This window comes from Gobio gobio (assembly GCF_949357685.1).
Source record: "Gobio gobio genome assembly, chromosome: 6".
NCBI classification, from domain to species: domain Eukaryota; kingdom Metazoa; phylum Chordata; class Actinopteri; order Cypriniformes; family Gobionidae; genus Gobio; species Gobio gobio.
The window spans coordinates 28,880,970-28,905,694 of NC_137102.1; the positions used below are offsets into that span (position 1 = coordinate 28,880,970).

Below are 24,725 nucleotides of genomic sequence, written 5' to 3' on the forward strand. Positions count from 1 at the left end.
ACTGTGCAGTGGAGCAACAATGCAATAACAAATAAATACTGTCAGGATACGATGGACTCAGAGATCGAGGTGATGTTAAATAACACAACTTTATTGAATGTTAGGATAGCAGGTGCAAGGGATTCGGGGGGAAAACCCGGAGCAACAAAACATAGGAATTCGGGATCCACAGCGGGTAATATTCACTCAACGGGTTAGGAACTCAAATTAACTTTCAGAATTGTTCAATAAAGGATATCAGGATCCACCATGGGTGAGTATTCCTCTTCAGATCTGTGAATGTGAATTGTCTTTTCCAGACGAGAGGATTTAAGTGAACATAAGATGCTGGATCCACAACAGGTTGGTGCACACTCTTGAAACCATATATTCCATGAATACAATCCCAGAATGATAACACTGGCCTTAATTCTTACAGGATAAGGTGAGGGTTCAGCGGGAGAAACCGAGGTTTCAATGAGCCTTGGATGAGTGCTGGTGGCTAGGACATCGGTGATCAACAGCAGCTCTTCTGAGGATTACAGACAGAGTCAGAGGTTAGTGATACACAGGTGAGTATTTTCAGTGAACAGAGTACTCAAAGGTTTTCTCTAACAGACAGAGACAGAGGAAATATGGTCAGTTCCTGTTGGAGGCTTGACGCTAGACTGCAGTGAGTGTGAGTGTTTTATGGAGCTGGTTGATGAGGTTACTGATTGTGAACAGGTGTGGGTGATTAGAATTCTGGGGAGATTGAACGTTGTGTGGATCGTGATGCAGAGTCTGCTGATTGGTTTCTGACAAATACAAAATGCAGTAATCAACATATTTTCAGTATATGACAAAATAACATTTGTATGAAATCAACTGCATTTTTGGGTGATGATGCTACCCCATTAAATTTAAAAATAGTTCTTACATAGATGGAAATAAGGATGTCCAATCTACTGAGAGAGAGAAGGGGGGGGGAGGACACTTTTCACACAAATCAATCTGTTCATTTAAGCTACAAAACCTTGTTTTTACTCAACACATTACATTAACTGCACATGCTCAAAAAAAAAATAGATAGATAAATTAAATTAACCTTCACTCTAATTTCTACTAATGGCAAAACGTGTAAATTAAAATATTGCAATGTTATATACATTAAAGACTAAGACAGCAATGTGTATGTGGACCCTACAGGACATGTGCATAAATCAATATAAAGATATAACTAATGTGTCTGATTAACATGTTGTGTGTGTTACTTACATTGACAGCCAAATCAGCCTCAACCCTATGGATAAATGAAAAGAAATAAACAGCTAGTGATAGTGAATACAATTCTTAAAAACAAAAAAGAAACCATGCACACGATACTGCTTATTTGTATCGGAGTATTAAGGAAGTGAATCTGAATAGGTAAATGGACTAAGTAATCTTGCTCCCAAAAATGTTATTCAAATGTTAAGTGCTTAACAAAAGAGATTATTACATGTAGAGAAATATGCTGATGTAGATTGCTATTCCATATCTATTGTATATGCAAATAGGGGAGACCGGGGATGGTTTTTGTTTGAGCACTCAGTGGTTGTTTTCTTACCTGAAAAAGACGACGGGATGGTATGATATTGATGACGTTACCACAGCTCTTTTCTAACCCCGGTCTCCCCTACTGAGAATGTGACCGACAGTCTGTTAGAAAGATTACTTACCGCAATGGCTGCAGTGAACTGGCCAGATTTTACAGACATGGGTACACATAAAAGAAATTGGGAGAAAAATAAGAAATCACATATGATTCATATATCAAATATTAGTCAAATATTACACAGGTCTGTATGGATGGACATGTGTAGAAGAACTATAATGTCTTAAACAATTATTATTAACTAATCTGAATCATATCAAAATGTAAATCTGAAATTGATGTACAAATTGGTGTTATATTTATTAACCACAAAAGTTACATGGCCACAGAGTAAGGTGAATGTGAGAAAAAAAGCACATTATAATGCATGTCTAAGTTCTTCATCGCTGTAATCGGCCGGCCGATCATTCAGCTTTTATACAATTCAGGACTGATCTAGTGAAGGTGGGTTTTTTCCATGATAACTGATAGCAAATACTGAGAATCTGTCAGGCTGTCATTCAAATACTTATGCAGCAGCAACAAGGATCTGTTTACACTCAAGCAAAAGGGAGAAACAGGTCAGGTAATACACAGGTATGGATGTTTACTAACTTCTGTGACAGCCACAAATATGTACACACCTGTGATGCGGGGTGGATGGCTCTTAAAAGAGCCTTTGGGTTCGCTGGATGTTAAGAGAAAAAACACACCAAATCACCAAAAACCATCTACACTATATACATAGGCGGTTGAGAATTTGGAAAAAGTGAATCAAAAAGAATACTAACATAGTAGAAGCAAAGACCTGTTTTCAGAAGTGTAAAAGGAAGAAAAAACATCAATGCATATCAGTGTGCAATGTGCATTAATTATATACAATATAAAGAGAAATTATCACTGGCTTTTCAATATGCTATGATCATATGTTTGTCATATAGTGCAGCAAATAGAATACTTTACAGAGCAGAAGCAATGATCTGATTTGACAAGAAAAAGGGGAAAAAATAAACAAAATAAATATTACATAGGTCTGCATGGATAAACATGAATTTTATACAGTCAATAGAAACACCAGATTACACCACTATGTTAAAATGAACATGACTATAACAAATTATGGAAAGAAAAACAATTTGTTGGACAATGTGCTACAATAACAATATGTTCATGTTACACATCTATCAGTACCATTTACCTACAGACATTACATAAAAATGATATACTCAATGTAATACACAAGTGTTATCATTAATAGTTATCATTAATAAGTAGAGATACTGCATATTTGTATCGAAGTATTAAGGAGTTGAATCTGAATAAATGAATTACCTTGAAATGAAGGCGATGATGGCAGTTGGCAGTGGAGAAGACAAAGAATCTAAGAGGTAAATTAGATAAGTAATCTTGATCTAATACCCAAAAATGTTATTCAAATATTAAGTGCTTTACAAAAGAGATTTTTAAATGTTGTAAAATATGCTGATAGATTCAAATATATTGTAAATGCAAACACTGAGAATTAAGGTTGTAACAATATTTAAACCAAACCAAAAAACTGAGATACACCACCCACGATACGTACAGAGATACTCTCAAAGAAAGAAAGTGCCCTGCTCCCTGCTGCCCCGGCCCAGCACTGGCCCATATATCAAATAGTAGTCAAATATTACACAGGTCTGTATGGATGGACATGTGCAAAAGAACTGTAAAGTCTTAAAAAAATATTATTGACTAATCTGAATCATATGAAAATGTACATCTGAAATTGATGTACAAATTGGTGTTATATTTATTTCCCACAAAATTAGGTGGCCACAAAGTGAATGTAAGAAAAAACATGTAAATTTATGGCCATATTCTTCATCTCTGTTATCTGCTAATCATCCTGTTATACAATCTAGTGAAGGTAGTGTTTTGTCATGATATTTGTACATTTCAAAGTTAAATTCATCTATCTGCTGCACTTTGAGAGTTCAACATTAATTCCAACCCATATTCAGTGAACTGTGACGCGGAGCTGATCACGTGCTGATAGCGTGAGATAAGCGCGCACTTTGCGCAGCATACGTACAGACGATAATAATGTTTTTGCTCAAAAATCACTTAAAAACGCCATTCAGTGTTTTTTAAATACTTTACGTTTTCGGTCTGATCACAGAAAGAGACAGAAAATAAGTACAATGTTCATGTTCCATGTATATCTATTGCATTATAAATATATGGCGCCCTCCGGCATCGAGTAACGTTAATGAAAGTGACATTATTGTTTAACGTTAGTCACAACCGAACAGTGAGACTAACATTGTATATCAAATTGGGCTCCCCCCTCTGTCAAAATAACGAACATTGGGGAAAGATTTTACCTAAAAGAATTGACGGAAGACCGTTACACAATCTCCTGCAGTTCCCTCGAGTTATTGTAACGCTTAATGGATATCGTAGGGAAACAAATCACGTTTCAGACATTTTTATCAAATAATTACGTTTAACTGCATCCATCTTATTAACCCACACACATTTTGATCACATTTAATCGAATAATTACCTCAGAATTATTCACTTACCCACCTGAAGCAAACAATCGCGGACCGGAAGACTAGAATGGCAGCTCATTAATTATGCCGAATTTTAACTTCTCATTGGCCAGCAGATATAAATATATTTTTTTGTTTTGTTGATATACTAACACATAATACCCCATAATAAAATAATAACAAAGAGTAAATAATCACAATTAATTTATTCACCAGAAAAAAATACGAAATTTAATACAAAACACTACATAAGTATGACAGCACAATTTCATTGTCAATACTTATAACATTAATTACAAGTTTAAAAAAATACATCATAACACAATTAATTATAAGTTAAAATCACCATATTATAACATGCACAAATAAAATTCAGTTAAATTCATTGTCAGTTAAAAACCCGCGCACTGCAGGAGTCTTTAAAAGACCGCGCACAGCCAGTCCACGTCAGTGCGCAGCAATCTTCCACCGCTCCCAGACAGCCAGAGAAGGCGCTATTGTTCCCCTGCTGTATTTTAAAGGTGAGACATAAGATATACATGTATTATTGATGTATTTGAAACACTGTGTAGAAACGTTTTACATTATATTAAATTAATTTGAAATATTAAGACAATCCAAGAAAAAGTCAGAGGTTTTCCACTTCCTGACAGGAAAGTTCGTTTTCTGAGGTAAAATTTTACTACACAAGAAATGTATTTCATGTAATTGATTTATAAATTGAAAGTTGTTGATTAAAATTTCCTAAAAAATTCTGTCAGGATTTGAAAAGTTAACAGAATTACTCCCTGACAGGATATTTTTTTCTGACAACATAGTGTCTTATTAGACACTTTAGTTTAACTAAGAAGGAATTATATCAGTGATTTTGAAAAGGTTGACATCAAATTTTATGATGGTCATTCATTCATTTCTTGTGGAGTTGAAAAGTGCCTCAAAGCAGTGCTATCCTGTCATGGAGTAACTTAAACGGTTATTACTGCCATGCCATCTTCATAACCTTTTAACAGTTATTAGTACAATTTGATGTCAAGTCACTGATGTATATAAATCAGTGTCCATTTATGAACTCCCATTATGTGGAAACAATGTAGTCACAAGTCTTTAACAAAAGCACTATCCTGTCAGAAATTGTCATGCCAATTAGTATACAATAGCTTTTCAGAATCATTCTTATTTGGCTTTCCTGACAAGGATCTTCCAGTGCAGAAGGAAAAGTACAGACAGAAAGTGCAGGCATACATAGAAATGAAAAATAACATTATAAAGAAAACAAAATATAATATCATACAGTACATAGAAAGAAAAATATATCAATATTAATAATGTTATAAGTATATATACACACACAAGTCATTTGTCATGATATTTTCATGTTTTAAAAAGTCATTGAAAACATTATGAAAGTTATAACCATACCTTTTTTATTATTTATTATTCTTAGGATGGCAACCCCCTACAGTCAGCAAACACCACTCAAATTGAAGTGTGTCGGTAACCGCAGGAGCCAAAAGGCTTTAACGTTTGTCTCCAACAACAATATAATTGATGTTGGAGCATATAAGATTACAACCCTATCAGTCCTATCAGATGGACAGACAAGTTACACAGCAGTAAAAAATGGAAGTGACCCAGAATTTGAAGAGGGTGGGTCGTATGTTGTAAAAAATTTCACCCTCTCGAAGAGATATGGCCGGCAGTGTATTTCTGTAAACCATTTAAGCCGGAAATTCAAGACCTCACCATTGGCCATAACTGACGAGGCAGAGAGAGCTGCAAAGGAGGTCCTCTGTCCTCCTTCCCTATGTGTCACTGGGGAAGAAGAGCAAATCGTCACAAGCCCTGGGTACCTGAGTCTGCGGGGAAACATTGAGAAAGTGAGTGAATTTAAAAGCATAATTGAATATCGACTTTATAAATCGTGCACATGATTTAGCAAATCAAGGGAATGAATTAGTAAAACATGAGCACGATTTATAAATCGAAGGAACAAAATAGTAAATTGTGCGCATGATTTAGCCTACTAATTTTTTACTGCATGTCATGTGCGGGGCTCCATAGAATCTTGAATGGGAATTCAAATTCAAATTAATTTTCCAGGTGCAAGTGGCCAGGATGACTCGGGCTCAGGTTCCCATCCTGGACCTCAGACTGAAGTGTGGGTCCAAGCTCCAAGAAGTCTCGTTATGGAGAGATGAGGCGTTAGTCGAGCAATCACCCAGAACACCATAGCAACCGCCTAGCAACGCCCTAGTAACCACCCAGAACACCCTAGCAACCGCCTAGCAACATCCTAGCAACCACCCAGAATACCTTTGCAACCGCCAAGCAACACCCTAGCAACCACTCCGAATACCTTAGCAACTGCCTAGCAACACCCTAACAACCACCCAGAACACCTTAGCAACCGCCTAACAACGCCCTAGCAACCACCTAGCAATCACCCAGAAAACAATAGCAACCACCTAGCAACACCCTAGCAACCACCCGGAACACCCTAGCAACCGCATAGCAACACCCTAGCAACCACACAAAATACCGTAGCAACCGTTTACCAAGACATATATCTCTGCCTCAGAACATCATAGAAACATGGGGGTTGGTTTATATCATTCATACTCATAAGCAGTATCATCATTGGATGCTGCCAAGCCACTCCATAGCAACCAAACAGAGTACCCTAGCAACCGTTTACCAAGACCTGTATCTCTGCCTCAGAACACCAGAGAGACATGGGGGTTGGTTTATATCATTCATACTGACAAGCAGTATCATCATTGGATGCTTCCAAGCCACTCCATAGCAACCAAACAGAGTACCCTAGCAACCGTTTACCAAGACCTATATCTCTGCATCAGAATATCATAGAGAAATGGGGGTTGGTTTATATCATTCATACTGACAAGCAGCCTTTGCAGTATCATCATTGGATGCTGCCACGCCACTCCATAGCAACCAAACAGAGTACCCTAGCAACCGTTTAGCAAGACCTACATCTCTGCCTCAGAACATCTTAGAGATATGGGGGTTGGTTTATATCAAGCAGCTAATAAGTAGTGAACTTCAAACTGTATAGCCACACCCTAGCAACCATTTACAGTACCCTAGCAACCGTAAAAACACATGAATAAGCCACATCTCAGCCCCAGAACATCCTACAGACATGTTGCTTGGCTTTTTTGCATCCCAATAGCATCCGGGTGGCGAGTTTTGCCACGGCAAGCACCACTCACATTTTCTTCAGGAAATGTACATTCTAGTTATATTTATATAGTATCTTATTCTTCCGTAGAAATTTCGGCACGCTACTCCTCCCACACCGTTTGTCACAGACCCATGAATGAGGCGTCAAATCGACCGGCTTATTCGGGAATGGTGTACTATGACTTTTATAAGGGATCGGGGGTACGGTGTTCACCCCAGGGGCCAAAAAGTAGCCCAAAAAATCCCATGCGCTTAACATTGCGACAAACTTTGACAAGTCATAGCTCAGAGCGAGGATTTCGTAGAAACTCGTGTGTCTCCACATTTGAAGAGGCTGACAGGCCCTGTAAGATGACACATCGCAATGGGGTGTGAGTTGTACCCCTGGGGTGCTAGAAAAAAATTTCCCCAAAATTTCCCCAAATTTCCTCAAATTTTCCCATTGACTTATAATGGGGAGGGACGTCCCATTAAACGCATGTGTTTCTCTTACTATGGGAAATTGCATAGGGATTTTGTATTGACCACAGCTCTGGCTCACAGTGTCTCAGAGACAAGGGGGTGGGCTCAATTTACTCAGACAGCCAATCACTATCTCAGGATGATTGTCAACCTATGAAGCCACGCCCTAGCAACCCTTTAGAGCTTCCTAGCAACTGATCCCATAGACTTCCATTGAAAGAGATCAAAGGGATATCTTTGGATAGAAGTTTCATAGAAACACGAGGGTGGTTTGTTTGACTCGGGGCATCAACAGCCAATCACAAATCACCTTCAACAGTTCCTAGCCATGCCATAGCAACCATTATCAAGCAGCCTAGCAACCGTTTACCAAGACCTATATCTCTGTCTCAGAACATCATAGAGGCATGGGGGTTGGTTTATATCGTTCATACTGACAAGCAGCCTTTGGAGTATTGTCATTGGATGCTGCCAAGCCCCTCCATAGCAACCAAACAGAGTACCCTAGCAACCGTTTAGCAAAACCTATATCTCTGCCTCAGAACATCATAGAGACATGGGGGTTGGTTTATATCATTCATACTGACAAGCAGTATCATCATTGGATGCTGCCAAGCCACTCCATAGCAACCAAAAAGAGTACCCTAGCAACCGTTTAGCAAAACCTATATCTCTGCATCAGAACATCATAAAGACATGGGGGTTGGGTCTTTTGGCTAATGCTTGCAAACTGGACTTTCAACATGCTACAAATGCTAGCAGTAAATAGCTACATGCTAATAATGATTAGCTAACAGCTAAATCACGTTGAAAACATGCTAACAACTCTATAAAAACTCAATAGTAACCATATGTGACAATTGCCAACTGCCTAACAAAAACATAGCAACCACCCACAATACCTTAGCAATGCCTAGAAACCACCCAGAACATCTTAGCAACCGCCTAGCAATGCCCTAGCAACCACCCAGAATACCTTAGCAACCGCCTAGCAACTGCCCAGAACACCTTAGCAACCGCCTAGCAACGCCCTTGCAACCTCCCAGAACACCTTAGCAACCACCTAGCAACGCCCTAGCAACCACCCAGAATACCTTAGCAACCGCCAAGCAACACCATAGCAATCACCCAGAATACCTTAGCAACCACCTAGCAACACCCTAGCAACCACTCCGAATACCTTAGCAACCATCTAGCAACACCGTGGCAACCACCCAGAACACCCTAGCAACCGCCTAGCAACCGCCTAGCAACCACCCAGAATACCTTAGCAACCACCTAGCAACGCCCTAGCAACCACCCAGAATACCATAGCAACCGCCTAGCAACCACCCAGAACACCTTAGCAACCGCCTAGCAACGCCCTAGCAACCACCCAGAATACCTTAGCAACCACCTAGCAACACCCTAGCAACCACTCCGAATACCTTAGCAACCGCCTAGCAACGCCCTAGCAACCACCCAGAACACCCTAGAAACCGCCTAGCAACACCATAGCAACCACCCAGAATACCTTAGCAACCACCTAGCAACACCCTAACAACCACTCCGAATAACTTAGCAACCGCCTAGCAACACCCTAGCAACCACCCAGAATACCCTAGCAACCTCCTAGCAACACCATAGCAACCACCCAGAATACCTTAGCAACCACATTGCAACACGCTAGCAACCACACCGAATACCTTAGCAACTGCCTAGCAACACCCTAACAACCAGCCAAAACACCCTAGCAACCGCCTAGCAACACCCTAGCAACCACCCAGAACACCCTAGCAACTGCCTAGCAACACCATAGCAACCACCCAGAATACCTTAGCAACCACCTACCAAAACCCTAGCAACAACTCCGAATACCTTAGCAACTGCCTAGTAACACCCTAACAACCATCCAGAACACCTTAGCAAACGCCTAGCAACGCCCTAGCAATCACCAAGAATACCTTAGCAACCGCCTAGCAACACCCTAGCAACCACCCAGAATACCTTAGCAACCGTTTACCAAGACCTATATCTCTGCCTCAGAACATCATATAGACATGGGGGTTGGTTTATATCATTCATACTGACAAGCAGTATCATCATTGGATGCTGCCAAGCCACTCCATAGCAACCAAACAGAGTACCCTAGCAACCGTTTACCAAGACCTATATATCTGCATCAGAACATTATAGAGACATGGGGGTTGGTTTATATCATTCATACTGACAAGCAGTATCACCATTGCATGCTGCCAAGTCACTCCATAGCAACCAAACAGAGTACCCTAGCAACCGTTTAGTAAGACCTATATCTCTGCATCAGAACATCATAGAGACACAGCGGTTGGGTCTTTTGGCTCATGCTAGCAAACTTGACTTTCAACATGCTACACAAGCTAGCAGTGAATAGCTACATGCTAATAGTGATTAGTGATTAGCTAACAGATAAATCAGGCTGAGAACATGCTAACAACTCTATAAAAACTCCATAGTAACCATCTGTTGCAATTGCCAACTGCCTAGCAACAACATAGCAACCACCCACAATACCATAGCAATGCTTAGCAATGCCCTAGCAACCGCCCAAAATACCTTACCAACCACATAGCAACACCCTTGCAACCGCCCAGAACACCATAGCAACCGCCTAGCAACCACCAAAAATACCTTAGCAACTGCCTAGCAAAACCCTAGCAACCACTCAGATTACCTTAGCAACCGCATAGCAACCACCCAGAAAACCTTAGCAACCACCTAGCAACACCCTAGCATCCACTATGAATACCTTAGCAACCGCCTAGCAACACCCTAGCAACCACCCAGAACACCCTAGCAACCGCCTAGCAACATCCTAGAAACCACCCAGAATACCTTAGCAACCACCTAGCAACACCCTAGCAACCACTCTGAATACCTTAGCAACTGCCTAGCAACACCCTGACAACCACCCAGAACACCCTAGCAACCACCTAGCAACACCCTAGCAACCACCCAGAACACCCTTGCAACCACCCAGAATACCTTAGCAACCACCTAGCAACACCCTAGCAACCACTCCGAATACCTTAAAAAACGCCTAGCAACGCCCTAGCAACCACCAAGAATACCTTAGCAACCACCTAGCAATCACCCAGAACACAAGAGCAACCACCTAGCAACCACCCAGAACACCCTAGCAACCGCCTAGCAACACCCTAGCAACCACCCAGAATACCTTAGCAACCGTTTACCAAGACCTATATCTCTGCCTCAGAACATCATAGAGACATGGGGTTTGGTTTATATCATTCATACTGACAAGCGGTATCATCATTGGATGCTGCCAAGCCACTCCATAGCAACCAAACAGAGTACCCTAGCAACCGTTTACCAAGACCTATATCTCTGCATCAGAACATCATAGAGACATGGGGGTGGGTTTATATCATTCATACTGACAAGCAGTATCATCATTGGATGCTGCCAAGCCACTCCATAGCAACCAAACAGAGTACCCTAGCAACCGTTTACCAATACCTATATCTCTGCATCAGAACATCATAGAGAAATGGGGGTTGGTTTATATCATTCACACTGAAAAGCAGCCTTTGCAGTATCATCATTGGATGCTGCCACACCACTCCATAGCAACCAAACAGAGTACCCTAGCAACCGTTTAGCAAGACCTATATCTCTGCCGCAGAACATCTTAGAGATATGGGGGTTGATATATGGGGGTTGATATATGGGGGTTGATATATCAAGCAGCTAATAATAGTGATATTCAAACTGTATAGCCACACCCTAGCAACCATTTACAGTACCCTAGCAACCGTACAAACACATGAATAAGCCATATCTCAGCCCCAGAACATCCTACAGACATGTTTCTTGCGTTTTTTGCATTATCCGGGTGGCGAGTTTTGCCACGGCAAGCACCACTTACATTTTCTTCAGGAAATGTACATTCTAGTTGTCTATATTATTCTGCAATTGATATTATATTGTATTTGCTATTATTATTATTATTATTATTATCGTTATTATATTATACCACTTGCGATTATCAATCTATTATAGTTATGCTGGTAAATTATTGTACTATTCACTAGTCACTATTTAACTGTTTTATTATTGTCTCTATTCTGTCATTGATATTTCATATGCTATTGCTATTATTATAGTATTATACAAACTTTGCTATTATCAATATATTATATTATTGTATTTTTGATATTATATAATTATACTTTTCTTTATTTTATTTGCTGTATACTGTTTGTTTATTTAAATGACTATACACTATTTACTATTACTTCTCACTTTATCATGTAGGTTTTGTTATGAGTAAGAAAATGTAAATGAGCATTAAGTTTAAAGTTGGAGAAGATAAACATGATTTACATTTAGTCAGCATTGTGTTAATGTGTTCCAGTAGTATGCATTCCTATGTGTGTCTATTTAGGTCATGTTCACTTTAAGAGCGCATGGTTCTAAATGTCCTATTATGCGACCCGTAGTTTGGGGAAGTAAACACTCACGCACTTCATGCGCGTTTTCAGCGGTTTGTTAAAGGCTGTTAATCCATTGCATTTCATCGTATCTGTCGACTCCTTGTGTCTGGCTTAGCATCGTCGTTTCACTATGCCATCCTCGATATGTCTACTTAATATCTTGACGGCCAGCTAAACTTTTTCCCCACACCAAGACTCTGAAGATTAATTCTTAGTTCTACAGGTTTATTGGCGTTACAGAGAAAAGGTGAAACTGCAACATACAAAAGAGCAAGGACAAATTAGCGACATGCCAATTTAATCCAACCTCAACTCCACATGAATAAATGCAACTGTAATAGTGTAAATCAGCATTTATTCATGTGGAGTTGAGGTTGGATTAAATTAACCTAGGTTAAACCTAAGAGCTCCATGATAAACAGTATCCAACAGTTTTAAGCTTGTGATGGAAGCATTCATGTATATAACATCGCCATAGTCCAGCACTGACAAGAAAGTCGCAGCAACAAGCCTCCTTTTTGCCTCAAAGGAAAAACATGACTTGTTTCTAAAATAAAAACCCAATTTCAGCTTTAGTTTTTTTTACCAACTGTTGAATGTGAGGTTTAAAAGAGAGTGAATCATCAATTAGAATACCAAGATACTTGAATTTAGAGACAGACTCAATCTCGGAGCCCTGAGAAGTAGTGATGGGTAGAAGGTTCCGTGACTTTGATTTTGCATTTGAGAACAACATAAGTTTTGTTTTATCGTCATTCAAAACAAGTTTTAAATCGAACAAGGTACGTTGTACAGTATCAAAAGCAAGTTGAAGCTGACAAAGAGTTGGTTTGGAGTTGATGCAGAGCAGTATATCACAGTATCATCGGCATGAAAATTTGCGTTGGAGACATTTTGATCAAGATTGTTGATACATAAAATAAATAGAAGTGGTCCCAGCACTGACCCCTGGGGCACACCCTTGGATATACTAAGAGGGCTAGAGGTTAGACCATCTACCTGTACACACTGGGATCTACCTGATAGATAGTTTTCAAACCAGCAAACTGTTTGTTCTGACAACCCAACACTGAGGAGTCTTTCTTTTAATATTGCATGATCCACAGTATCAAAAGCCTTCGATAGGTCAATGAAGAGAGCTGCACAATGTTGTTTTTTATCTAAACAGTCAATAAAATCATTTACTACTTTTAGGGCTGCTGTAGTTGTGCTGTGTTTTTGACGAAAACCTGATTGAAAATTAGACAAAATATTGTTGATAGTTAGAAACTCTTTCAATTGTTCGTTCACCAGAGTTTCCATAACTTTGGCCAGGACAGACAGTTTCGAGATGGGTCTGTAATTTTTTTAATCAGTCGGGTCGCCTCCTTTTAACAGAGGAAGAACAAATGCGGATTTCCATATAAGTGGAATTTCATTCGTGTCCAGATAAAGATTAAAAAGATAAGTCAAAGGCGGTACAATTAAAATCAGATGCTAACTGTAGAAAATAAGGCTCCAAGTTATCAGGACCAGCCGATTTTCTAATGTCTAAAAGTGTGCGGGCTTTATGCACTTCTGAAACTGAAAATGGCTTAAAACTAAAAGAATTACTGACTCCAGAATGACCATGAGAATTACCTTTAGGATGATTCTGATGTGAAGTGTTGAGGGAATCAAATAATGAACCAGAGGCAATAAAATGCTCACTAAAACAGCCAAGCATCTCAGCCTTATTGGATAATTTATGTGAGTCCTTAAGAATATATGGTAATTTAGGAGGACTTTAAGAAGTGACACATGGAAAGTGGGGTGTATACGATACCCTTGTGGAAGACGGAGGTGGTAGGTGACTGGATTGACCTGCTTGATGATGGGGAATGGGCCAATGAACCTGGGACTCAGCTTTTTGCAAGGCAGACGCATTCTGATGTCTCTGGTTGATAGCCAAACCATCTGCCCAGGCTGGAAGACAGGAGTGTCAGACCGTCGGAGGTCGGCTACCATCCTGCGTCTGCGCAGGGCCCGTTGCAATTGATGGTGGGCTGAGTCCCAGACCCTCTCGCTCTCTCGGAACCAGTAGTCCACTGCTGGAACGTTGGAGGGTTCCCCATCCCAGGAGAACAGTGGAGGTTGGAAGCAGAGTACGCACTGGAACGGGGTGAGTCCTGTGGTTGACTGTTTCAGCGAGTTTTGGGCGTACTCGGCCCAACCCAGGAACTGGTTCCAAGAGTCCTGGTGGTCATGACAGAAGGTACGTAGGAAGCGGCCAATTTCCTGTACCTTCCTTTCCGGCTGCCCGTTCGATTGTGGATGATATCCCGACGTCAGGCTAACAGCCACACCTAGGAGGGAGAAGAACGATTTCCATACTCTGGATATGAACTGGGGACCTCGGTCTGAGACAATGTCTTCTGGTACTCCGAAGTATCTGAAAACTTGGTTGAAGAATGTTTCGGCTGTCTCCATGGCAGTAGGCAATCCTGAAAGTGGGATCAGACGGCAGGATTTAGAAAAACGATCAACAACTACTAGGATGGTGGTATTACCGTCTGAGGCCGGAAGGTCAGTGATGAAGTCCACTCCTAGGTGTGACCATGGGCGTTCTGGAACGGGCAGAGGAAGGAGTTTCCCAGCTGGCAGATGACGAGGAGATTTGGAAATGGCACACTCCCTACAGCCCTGCACGTACCTTCTGACATCCGAAGCCATCCCTGGCCACCAGAAGCGTTCTTTCAGCAACGAGAGGGTTTCATTGACCCCCGGGTGACCAGTACCAAGTGACGTGTGAGCCGAGTGAATAGTGGGAGTGCGTCGTGTCTGTGGGATGTACAACAAGCCTGGTGGACAGCCCGGCGGAGGGTTCGTGGAGGCATTGGAGGAGGGGATAGTTTCTTCAGACCAGGTAATAGGACTTATGATGAGGGAACTTGGAATAATGGGTTCTGGTTCTTCGGTTTGTTCATCAGGAGCATGAAGACGGGAGAGAGCATCAGCCTTAAAGGGTAACTAAACCCCTGCTCAGAGCTTAACTCCACCCACTGGCAATTTTCAAAAAATGCTGGAAAAGTGGGCAGAGCCCGGCGGACACAGAGGGGACGAACCGAAGGCGGGGCTGAGCGGAGGGCGTGCACCTGAGACCCGCAGTGACGGATTGATTGACAGCTGTCTGACTCGCGAGTCGCAAAGATGGAGAATGACTGGAGTGACGCCAGCTTTGAAACAGAGCGGTCATTTCTCCTACCTTCACCTGAAGTGGAGTAGGCTGAATTGTCTGTAACAGACACAAACCCGGAGCCTTATCAATGCGAGCCACTGCTCAAACTGCGTTAACTCCCGATGCCGACGATGCTAGTGAAGCAGCCGCGCAAGAGAACTGACCTAATCTATCTGCGTCCATGGCAACCACTTGCGTGTCAGGGTTTGAAAGCGCGTCTCATGTATGAAAATTATCTGTACACATGACGGGCGGCAATAATATCGCAAGAAAAACCTGACGTGTACTGACAACTGCATTATTTAACCGTATTTTCTTCAATACAGTGTTAAAGCAAGTGTCAAGTGAGTTTCATTCATAATGTTTACTTCATGTAACATGACAGTTCATACTGGAGTGAAGCCGTTCTCATCGTGTGATTGGGGGAAACATTTCTGAGGGCGTGGTGAGCTCGTGCCAGGGGCGCGGATAGTGAGCCGTTGGAGGTACCATCCTACGTCACGATGTACCACAACGTCCAATAGGAAAATTCAACTGCAGTAGCCACTGTTCAACCTTAAGAGGGCAGCACTTTGGCGGTTTTACACCATATTTTATAGAATTAAAACACTTTATACTCAAATGTCAAAACATTTACTCGAATCAATGAACAGCATTAATAAAGCCCCAGTATGACAGATCATTAACTAAAAAAAGTTGGTTTAGGGTTTAGTTACCCTTTAATATTTTTTGTACCTGGGCGATAAGAGATGGTATAATTGAAGCGGGAGAAAAACATAGCCCAACAGGCTTGTCTTGGGTTTAGTCTTTTGGCTGATCGAAGATATTCTAAGTTCTTGTGATCCGTTAGCACCAGGAACGCATGTTTGGCTCCCTCCAGCCAATGCCTCCACTCTTCCAAGGCAAGCTTAACAGCAAGGAGTTCCCTGTCACCGATGGAGTAGTTGACTTCCGCCGGGCTGAGCTTGCGGGAGAAGAAGGCGCATGGATGGAGTCTATTAGGCGTCCCCTGCTGCTGGGACAACACCGCTCCCACTCCAGTTGTGGAGGCATCCACTTCCACGATGAAAGGCTTTTCTGGATCTGGATGGACGAGTAAGGGAGCGGTGGTGAAGGCTTTCTTAAGTTGTTCAAAGGCGTTGGTGGCTGCCGGGCTCCAGGACAGAGACTTGGGCTTATTGCGTAGCATACTGGTGAGTGGATGAGTGATCGAACTGTAACCTTTAATGAAACGTCTGTAGAAGTTGGAGAATCCGAGGAAGCTTTGGAGTTCTTTGATGGTTGTGGGTTCTGGCCAGTTTGTAATGGATTCCACCTTCCTCTCGTCCATCCGGATGCCACAGTGGTCTTTGTGATAACCCAGGAAGGAAACTGATGTTTGGTGGAATGAACACTTTTCTGCCTTGAGGAACAGGTGGAATTGACGTAGACGCTTGAGGACCTCCGCAACGTGTTGGCGATGTTTGGCCTGGCTCCGGGAGTATATGAGAATGTCGTCGATGCAGACTAGGACGAATCGATGGAGAAACTCCCGGAGCACCTCATGGATGAAATCCTGGAATACGGAGGGGGCGTTTACCAATCCATACGGCATGACGAGATACTCATAAGCGGTGTTTCCACCGCAGGAACTTTCCCCCGGAACTAGGAACTTTGGGGGGGAACTCGGTGTGTTTCGACCGCAGGAACCAGGGTCTAAATGAAGTTCCGGGTAAATATTTCCCCCTCCAAACGGCCCTGCTTGCGAGGTAGTACTTTTCAAAAGTTCGGGAACTTTCGGGGGTGGGACTTGGGCGCTGAACATGCTGATTGGTTGAGCTCTTGCAGCATTTTTTTTTCCACCGCCATTTTTACAAGTCTTTTGCGAGGTGGGTTCTGCGTTCAGTAAATATTTTCTTTGCAACAATGGAGTTCAACAAAAAATTCGACCGATGGACCGACGACGAGGTTCAGGCTTTGAGCATATATGCGGAGGAGGACACCCAGCGTGAACTGGAAACGGCGACCCGCAATGAAAAGGTATAACGTTACCTGAATATATCGACTCGGTTCCAGTCACACTGGAAAACAGTGCAGAGAGAAGTTAAAGAAATTAAGACAAGATTACAAGAAATTAAAGGATAACAACCGGAGCGGTTCCGACCGGCGTATCAACAAGTGGTATGACCGCCTGGACGCGTTGTTGGAACACAGACCGTCCTTTTCTGGGGCAGCGGTAACAAAAGACTCGGCTAGTGCGTTGTTGGAAACCATCCAGGAATCCGAGTGGGTTGAAGGTAAATATCTCATCTTGGTATCATCTATTAAACTCGTTGCAGTGTTTAAACACGTTGCATTAACTTTTTTCAACGTGCTTTTCCAGACGTAACGTGGCCCACGTCCCGTGTCTCCTGCCGAACCGCACACACGCCGAGGTATAAAGCTGACAAAAATGTGTATATATTTAAAAACTGATGTGTAATCCTTAATGGTTTTGAGTAGTTTTGTTGTTTTTAATTGTAAACTTAAATTGCCCATGATAAAAATTGCACACTGGGCATTGTTCAAGCTGGGCAAACAATTGTTAATTATTTGTAGTGAAAACACTAAATAATTAATTGATGGTTTCTATTGTTTCATGGTTGCCTTGTGTATTAATTTCCATGTGTTTCTGTGCAATTTTTTTACTCAGAGAAAAGGAAAAGGGACTGTGACTTTTCTTGATGCACTGAGGGACATGGATCGGACGCTAACCAGGCCGTCCTGCAGCATGGACAAGAACAGCGTGACCAATATATGCAGCTGTTACTTGAGAGCCAGGCCGGGGAGAGATGAGGAGGCAAGAGTTGGCATTCCACCAGTCAGAAGCGGAAGAAAGCTGACGGCAGCAGAGGGACTTTCAGACCGGGTTTCTGTCTGTTCTTGGACAGTTTGTCCAGTCGTTCAAGAAGTAGCCACAATGACCAGCTGCTTGAATGAAGCATTTGCACTACCACATTTGTACTTTATATATTGTACGTGTTGGCACAGCTCTTGGACAGGTTACTGAAAAATACACTTTTTTTTAATATTGTTGTTTCCACATTTTATATTTTCATTTTATTGTTCTAGTAATTTATTTGTCTTTGCACACTTTTATTTTAATTTTGTAAGAACTAATCTGTCTAAAATGAAGTCAAATGTGTAAAATGTCTTTTTTAATTTCCACATTCTAACTATATAACCACTTTCTAATTGTATTCATATAGTGTTGGAAGCAAATAAAAGGGCTGCTGCTCGCAAGTCTTTCTGAATATGCACATAAACATATCTAGAAAACCCAAATATTATATTTTTAAATGTATAACTATGTGAATGTAGTATAATAACTTATAACCACAACTTAAGTGAAGCCATAAGTGTGGTCCTGCTTCATTTCAAATTTGAGGAAGAAATCTCTAAATTATGCATTTAATGAAGCGTATTGTAATACTAGTCATGTGAATTTTTTTTTGTTTTTTTTGTGAAGGCTAAGAGATGTTATTGTGATAAATAATAAATACTTGCAGTCTAGTACCTAATCTTTCAACCGCTTAATTCAGTCTATTGTTTTCATTCAATTAACTTTTCACACATCTGTCATGAATGACTTTAACCTCATTATCCTTTTATAGAAAATCTTTTGTTTTGGAATTGAGCACATTCAGATTTTGGATTGCCCATCATCCCATTTTGCATTAAAATGGTCAAACCAGGTGAAAGTGCACGTTTAAATAAGCAGTGTTGGTAATGTGTATACATAATCAGCAAAAGCAGCCACTGCATGAAAACACTGAAATCCGGCACTATCCGGGCATAGTATACTCCTGTGTAATTTGATGTTTACCGGATGTATGTGGGAAAAAGCGGATCAGAGTAACACGGAACAGTATATTTCCAGAAAAACCCGGAAACCTCACGTATGCGGACGTATACAGGAATCCGTGAAATTTTACGGACATATACAGCTGAAACACTGCTGGGTGAGCTAGGACTGAAGACTGTTAGGTGTGAAGAAGACCTTTCATATGTTAATGACTGACACTTGTGCTGGCTGTTCTCAGAAGGAGGGGGGGCAGGGGAGCACTTCAGGATTGAGAATTATCTCTGGTCTACTGTAGGCTAAAGCAAACAAGCTTTTTGAACAGAAAAAAGAATTCTTAAAGGGTAACTAAACCCCTGCTCAGAGCTTAACTCCACCCACTGGCAATTTTCAAAAAATGCTGGAAAAGTGGGCAGAGCCCGGCGGACACAGAGGGGACGAACCGAGGGCGGGGCTGAGCGGAGGGCGTGCACCTGAGACCCGCAGGGACGGATTGATTGACAGCTGTCAGACTCGCGAGTCGCAAAGATGGAGAATGACTGGAGTGACGCCAGCTTTGCAACAGAGCGGTCATTTCTCCCACCTTCACCTGAAGTGGAGGAGGGTGGATTGTCTGTAGACATAAACCCGGAGCCTTATCAATGCGAGCCGCTGCTCAAACTGCGTTAACTCCCGATGCCGACGATGCTAGTGAAGCAGCCGCGCAAGAGAACCGACCTAATCTATCTGCGTCCGCGGCAACCACTTGCGTGTCAGGGTTTGAAAGCGCGTCTCATGTATGAAAATGATCTGTACACATGACGGGCGGCAATAAAATCGCAAGAAAAGCCTGACGTGTACTTACAACTTCATTATTTAACCGTATTTTCTTCAATACAATGTTAAAGCATGTGTCAAGTGAGTTTCATTCATAATGTTTCCACTTCATGTAATATGACAGTTCATACTGGAGTGAAGCCGTTCTCATCATGTGATTGGGGGAAACATTTCTGAGGGCGTGGTGAGCTCGTGCCAGGGGCGCGGATAGTGAGCCGTTGGAGGTACCATCCTACGTCACGATGTACCACAACGTCCAATAGGAAAATTCAACTGCAGTAGCCACCGTTCAACCTTAGGAGGGCAGCACTTTGGCGGTTTTACACCATATTTTATAGAATTAAAACACTTTATACTCAAATGTCAAAACATTTACTCGAATCAATGAACAGCATTAATAAAGCCCCAGTATTACAGATCATTAACTAAAAAAAGTTGGTTTAGGGTTTAGTTACCCTTTAAGGCCCTGAAACACTAAACTGAACTAGCAATGACTAAAGCCGACTGTGGGGTTGGTTCATGTTGCCTGGGTCTGGGCCAAACCATCAGAATGGTGTGTCAGGGCCTTAAAACCACTGCATGAAAAGAGTCTCTTAATCAAATATTTTTTTATAAAAACAGTACAAAATAAAAACCCTGTCTGAACATATACGTTCACCAAAAAATCTGAATATGTAATGAAATAAACAAAGAAATGTAATGGAATTAACAAAGAAGCATTCTTAGCTTTCTAATGTTTCACATTTTACGTTAATCAAAATCAAAAGGTCGGAAGACCGAATCCATGTTGCACGTTGCGCTATCAGACGTGGCGCTATCAGACGTCTTCCTTTAATTACCGCTGGGTGTGAAATGCGCTCAAAAAACATTGACTGATTCTCTGACCAGCTGACATAAAGCATACTTTAAATGAGGGCTTGAGACGAAGAACCATATAAGTCCATATTTGCAAATTTTGAATAATAAATTTTTTTTATTTGGATTCTGAATATTATATGTATTTTTTTTTTTTTTTTTACTTGAAGATAGACAACAAAAGCTTCCCAATTCTAATGAGATAATATTTTTTAGTATCAATATTAAAAATAAAAAGTTAGAGTAATTTACATTTCTGGAGTGTGGAAGAACAGTATATGTCCAGTTAATGTGGAATAACAGTATAAGTCCAATTCATCCTATCATTTTAAGCCACTGGAGATTTGATTGCTTTATCTTAGTTTTAATACAGTAACAGAACCTTAAAGAAAATATTAAGCATTTCTTTCTTTCAATTTCTTTTATTTTTTTGCCAACGTAAATCACAGAACAAAAACACGGACAATACGGTACGAACAATGAACAATACATAGGCCTACTTATAGTACAAAAAATAAACATCAGTACAAACAATAAACCGTACATACAATAAACAATACATACAAACAATAAACAACAGTAATAACAGTAAACAATACATATTTACAATACATACATCATCATCATTCCATGCTATAGTTCCATATGCTAGTTTACATATACATCTTCCTTTTTTGTTCCTTTAACTTTTATAATACATTTCATAAATAATCACCCCATTCATTCATTTACTAAATAAATAAATACCTATATATTCCTATTATACAACATAAGATAAGGCATACAAGATAAGCTACAACTACATTTATGATTACTTTTACACAATATACACAATATACCCCACCTTACCCTGCACATGACCTACCAGGCTACTCTTCACATTCTAATGTCCCATAAAATGCTTGGGCCTCCGCTGGCATGTAGGCTAGCATTTTCATAAGGTCACGGTGCTTCTCCTTCTTGACGGGCAGAGGGTCCTCGTAAGCACGAGCATACGTGGTGGAGAACAAGGGAGCTGGAGGTGGTTGATTCTTCCTCTGTTTGGTGATCAGCCAGGTCTTCCATCCCTCGTAAAGGCTGTGGCTCCCTTTTGTGTGGACACACCATGGATCAGCAGCTGAAATCATGACTCAACAAGAAATTCAATAAAGATTCTTCCTTCACGCACATATCCCTAACACTGTTAATCTCAGAAAACCAGTTTAGTTTTAGTTTAGTTCTTCGGTTTTTTACCTGTCACTTTCAACCACATCATGGATGTGATTAGGAGGCCAGGTGGACGCTTTAATGTTGCATCAGGAAGCTGCCTGAAGTCCGCACATTTCATCTCAGTTACTTTAAATGGATGCTGCTGCCTGGCTCCACGGATCATCTCGGCAACATCGCTGGGGGTGTGGAGTGTGGACACCTTACGCCTCTTGTCCAGCGTGGCAAATGAACGGTCACAGGGAAGGAAGGAGTGACCAGACACCATGAACTTCTGCTCTATCTGACTGAAGTACCTTCTAGATACGAGCAGGGCCAAGAGGTTTAGGACTCGCCAGTTGTTGTTCTGCCCACAGCATCGGTCACTATAGATGATGAGCTTCCGTTCCTTTGCCTGGACTAGGGGAGCGAAAGATGTTTCTGCCCACTTCAAAAGACAGCTTGCCACCTCGATGGAACCTCTGTGAGCGATGCCCTCATGCCAGAGGCACATTGTAGGAGGATCGTCAGTGCCCATCTCCTGGATACAGAGGTTGTAGTTGGCCAGCTGCCGTTGATAGTACACGTTGGAGTGTGTCAGGTTTGGCGTGAACACTACCCCCTGCATGTCGATACAAATGACATGGCAGTCATCATTGGCTTTGGCCCAATCTGTGTCAACCTGCAACTGGGTGTACGCTTTTTCAGCTTTCCGGTGGTGAAGCTCACTCTCGGCTGCGATCTTCAACCTTTCTCCATCTGTTGTAGCAGCTGTTAATTTTGAGAACAGGGCGTCACATTTCGCACAAGTGTCACTTCTTGGCTGCCCAAAACTGAGGTTCTGCTGCTTGAAGATGTCCCTATAGAGCCAGAACTTTGCAGTGGATGCTGGATTGTTTTCCTTGTACAGGCGGAACATGCGGAGCAGGTTTAAATCAGGGCTCAGGTACTCCCTCTCCACATCTCCCTTCAACCGTGAGTAGTGGTTCGGTTGGCGTGGGAAGCTCAGGATATGCTCTCTTATCCCCTCTCTCACTGCAGGATGAATGCTATGAGGCCTAAAAAATAAACAACACAACTCATGAACACGGGAAATATAATAAACTATGCTGGTCTGTTTTGCAAAATTGCATTGTTTCTTTGACATTAAATTATAGGATTTTTTTTCACATACAGTCATTAAAGGGATACTTCAGGATTTAGCATTAAGCTTTGTATCAGTAGAAAACCTGTAGTATTTTCGAATTACCGTGCTTTCCTCCCTCATGTCCCCCTGAGACGAGAGATTTATGTATTTTTTGTCTGGAAAAAATCCTGCGATGACGCAAAAATCGTCATTGTTTACATGCACATCTTTTGTTCAAATCTAACTGAATTTATTACGATTTGTGAATCTGAATGTAGTGTTTACATGAACGCTAACCAAGTGATCAGTTGATGTGCATTCTCCTCCGTGAGAGATAGCCTACGAGACCAGTGCGTCTCTGTGTCCCAGTGCATTCTGGGAGTTGTTGTCTTTCATCCCCATAAATCAAAAATTAATTTTCTGACTTTTCTCAGTCTAGAAGGCTCCAAATTAAAAAATAATTGTACATTTCTACTACATAAATGACCCATTTTAAATACACATTAATCTTTCCTGAGGTGAAGTTTTTTTTGTTTTTTTTTACTTACCTGTTCTTATGTTTTCCTCTGAAGTCCTCTAATGGAGACCTGACTTTAGCTACCTGCTCTGTTCCCTCAGACTGACTGCCTAACTTTTCTTGAATAACCTTTTCAAAGATATGTAACTTTAAATAAATATGTTATGGACAATGTATCTAATTAAAATCATGCATGTAATGAAAAGTTAAACGGAAAACGCTAGGCTATAGAAAACTTGCCTGTAGGCGACTGTTGGTCAGTTGAAAGACGGACATAAATGTAAGCTTACAAACAGCAAGTCTTTGGCCTCCTTGTTGCACATTGTACTTGAAGGTGTACGTCCTCTTAGTATTCTCAGTGTCAGGCCCACGTGGTCGTCTGCGACTCACCTTGTGCTAGAAGTAAAAAGAAAAAAAAATACATTTACCATAGCGTAGCAGGCTAGCCGTCGTATGCTGTCAAGTTAAGGTCATTAAGTATGTGAGTAGGCTTTGGTTAGGAGAATGAATAAGCCATGTGTGTGCCTTTTAGGGCATCAAAGTGCTGTGGTCTTTAATGCACTTGGTGGCCTACTTGATGCTGGTCATCCTTCATCCATCCTCACAAAATGTAACATTTACAGTGATCAAGCACATGTGCAGTCTTAGTGAATTGAAGGCATACAGTAGTATTCAATTCACTGGTTATTTCATGGGCCTACATTGTAATGCATTGCATACTGTTGACATGATATGGTCATGAATTGCTTAAGTTAGCCTACCTGCTCCAAACCAGAGAGAATGATAGCCTGCTGCCTCTCATAAGAGACAGCATAAAACTCTGTGAAGAGCTGGAGTTTTCGTTCATCTGTTAGGCTTGAACACTGCCTGGGACACGTCTCCTTGCACACCTTGCCCTTAACAGAAACAAAGTCACATTAGCGTTTTTTTTTTTTTTT

The 24,725-nt window shown here is 41.3% G+C and overlaps 1 protein-coding gene across 1 annotated transcript; it reads right to left on the reverse strand.

Moving 5' to 3' along the window:
* Window positions 1-224: 224 nt before the first annotated feature.
* LOC307128529 (uncharacterized protein) lies at window positions 225-24,718 on the reverse strand (the record flags this gene model as incomplete). Its single annotated transcript, XM_079820443.1, has 3 exons — window positions 22,193-24,718; window positions 21,906-22,076; window positions 225-511 (listed from the first exon to the last, which is right to left on the reverse strand). The coding sequence occupies exons 1-3, from the start codon at window positions 23,322-23,324 to the stop codon at window positions 225-227; spliced, it is 1,590 nt and encodes a 529-aa protein (XP_079676569.1). The 5' UTR covers window positions 23,325-24,718.
* Window positions 24,719-24,725: the final 7 nt, after the last annotated feature.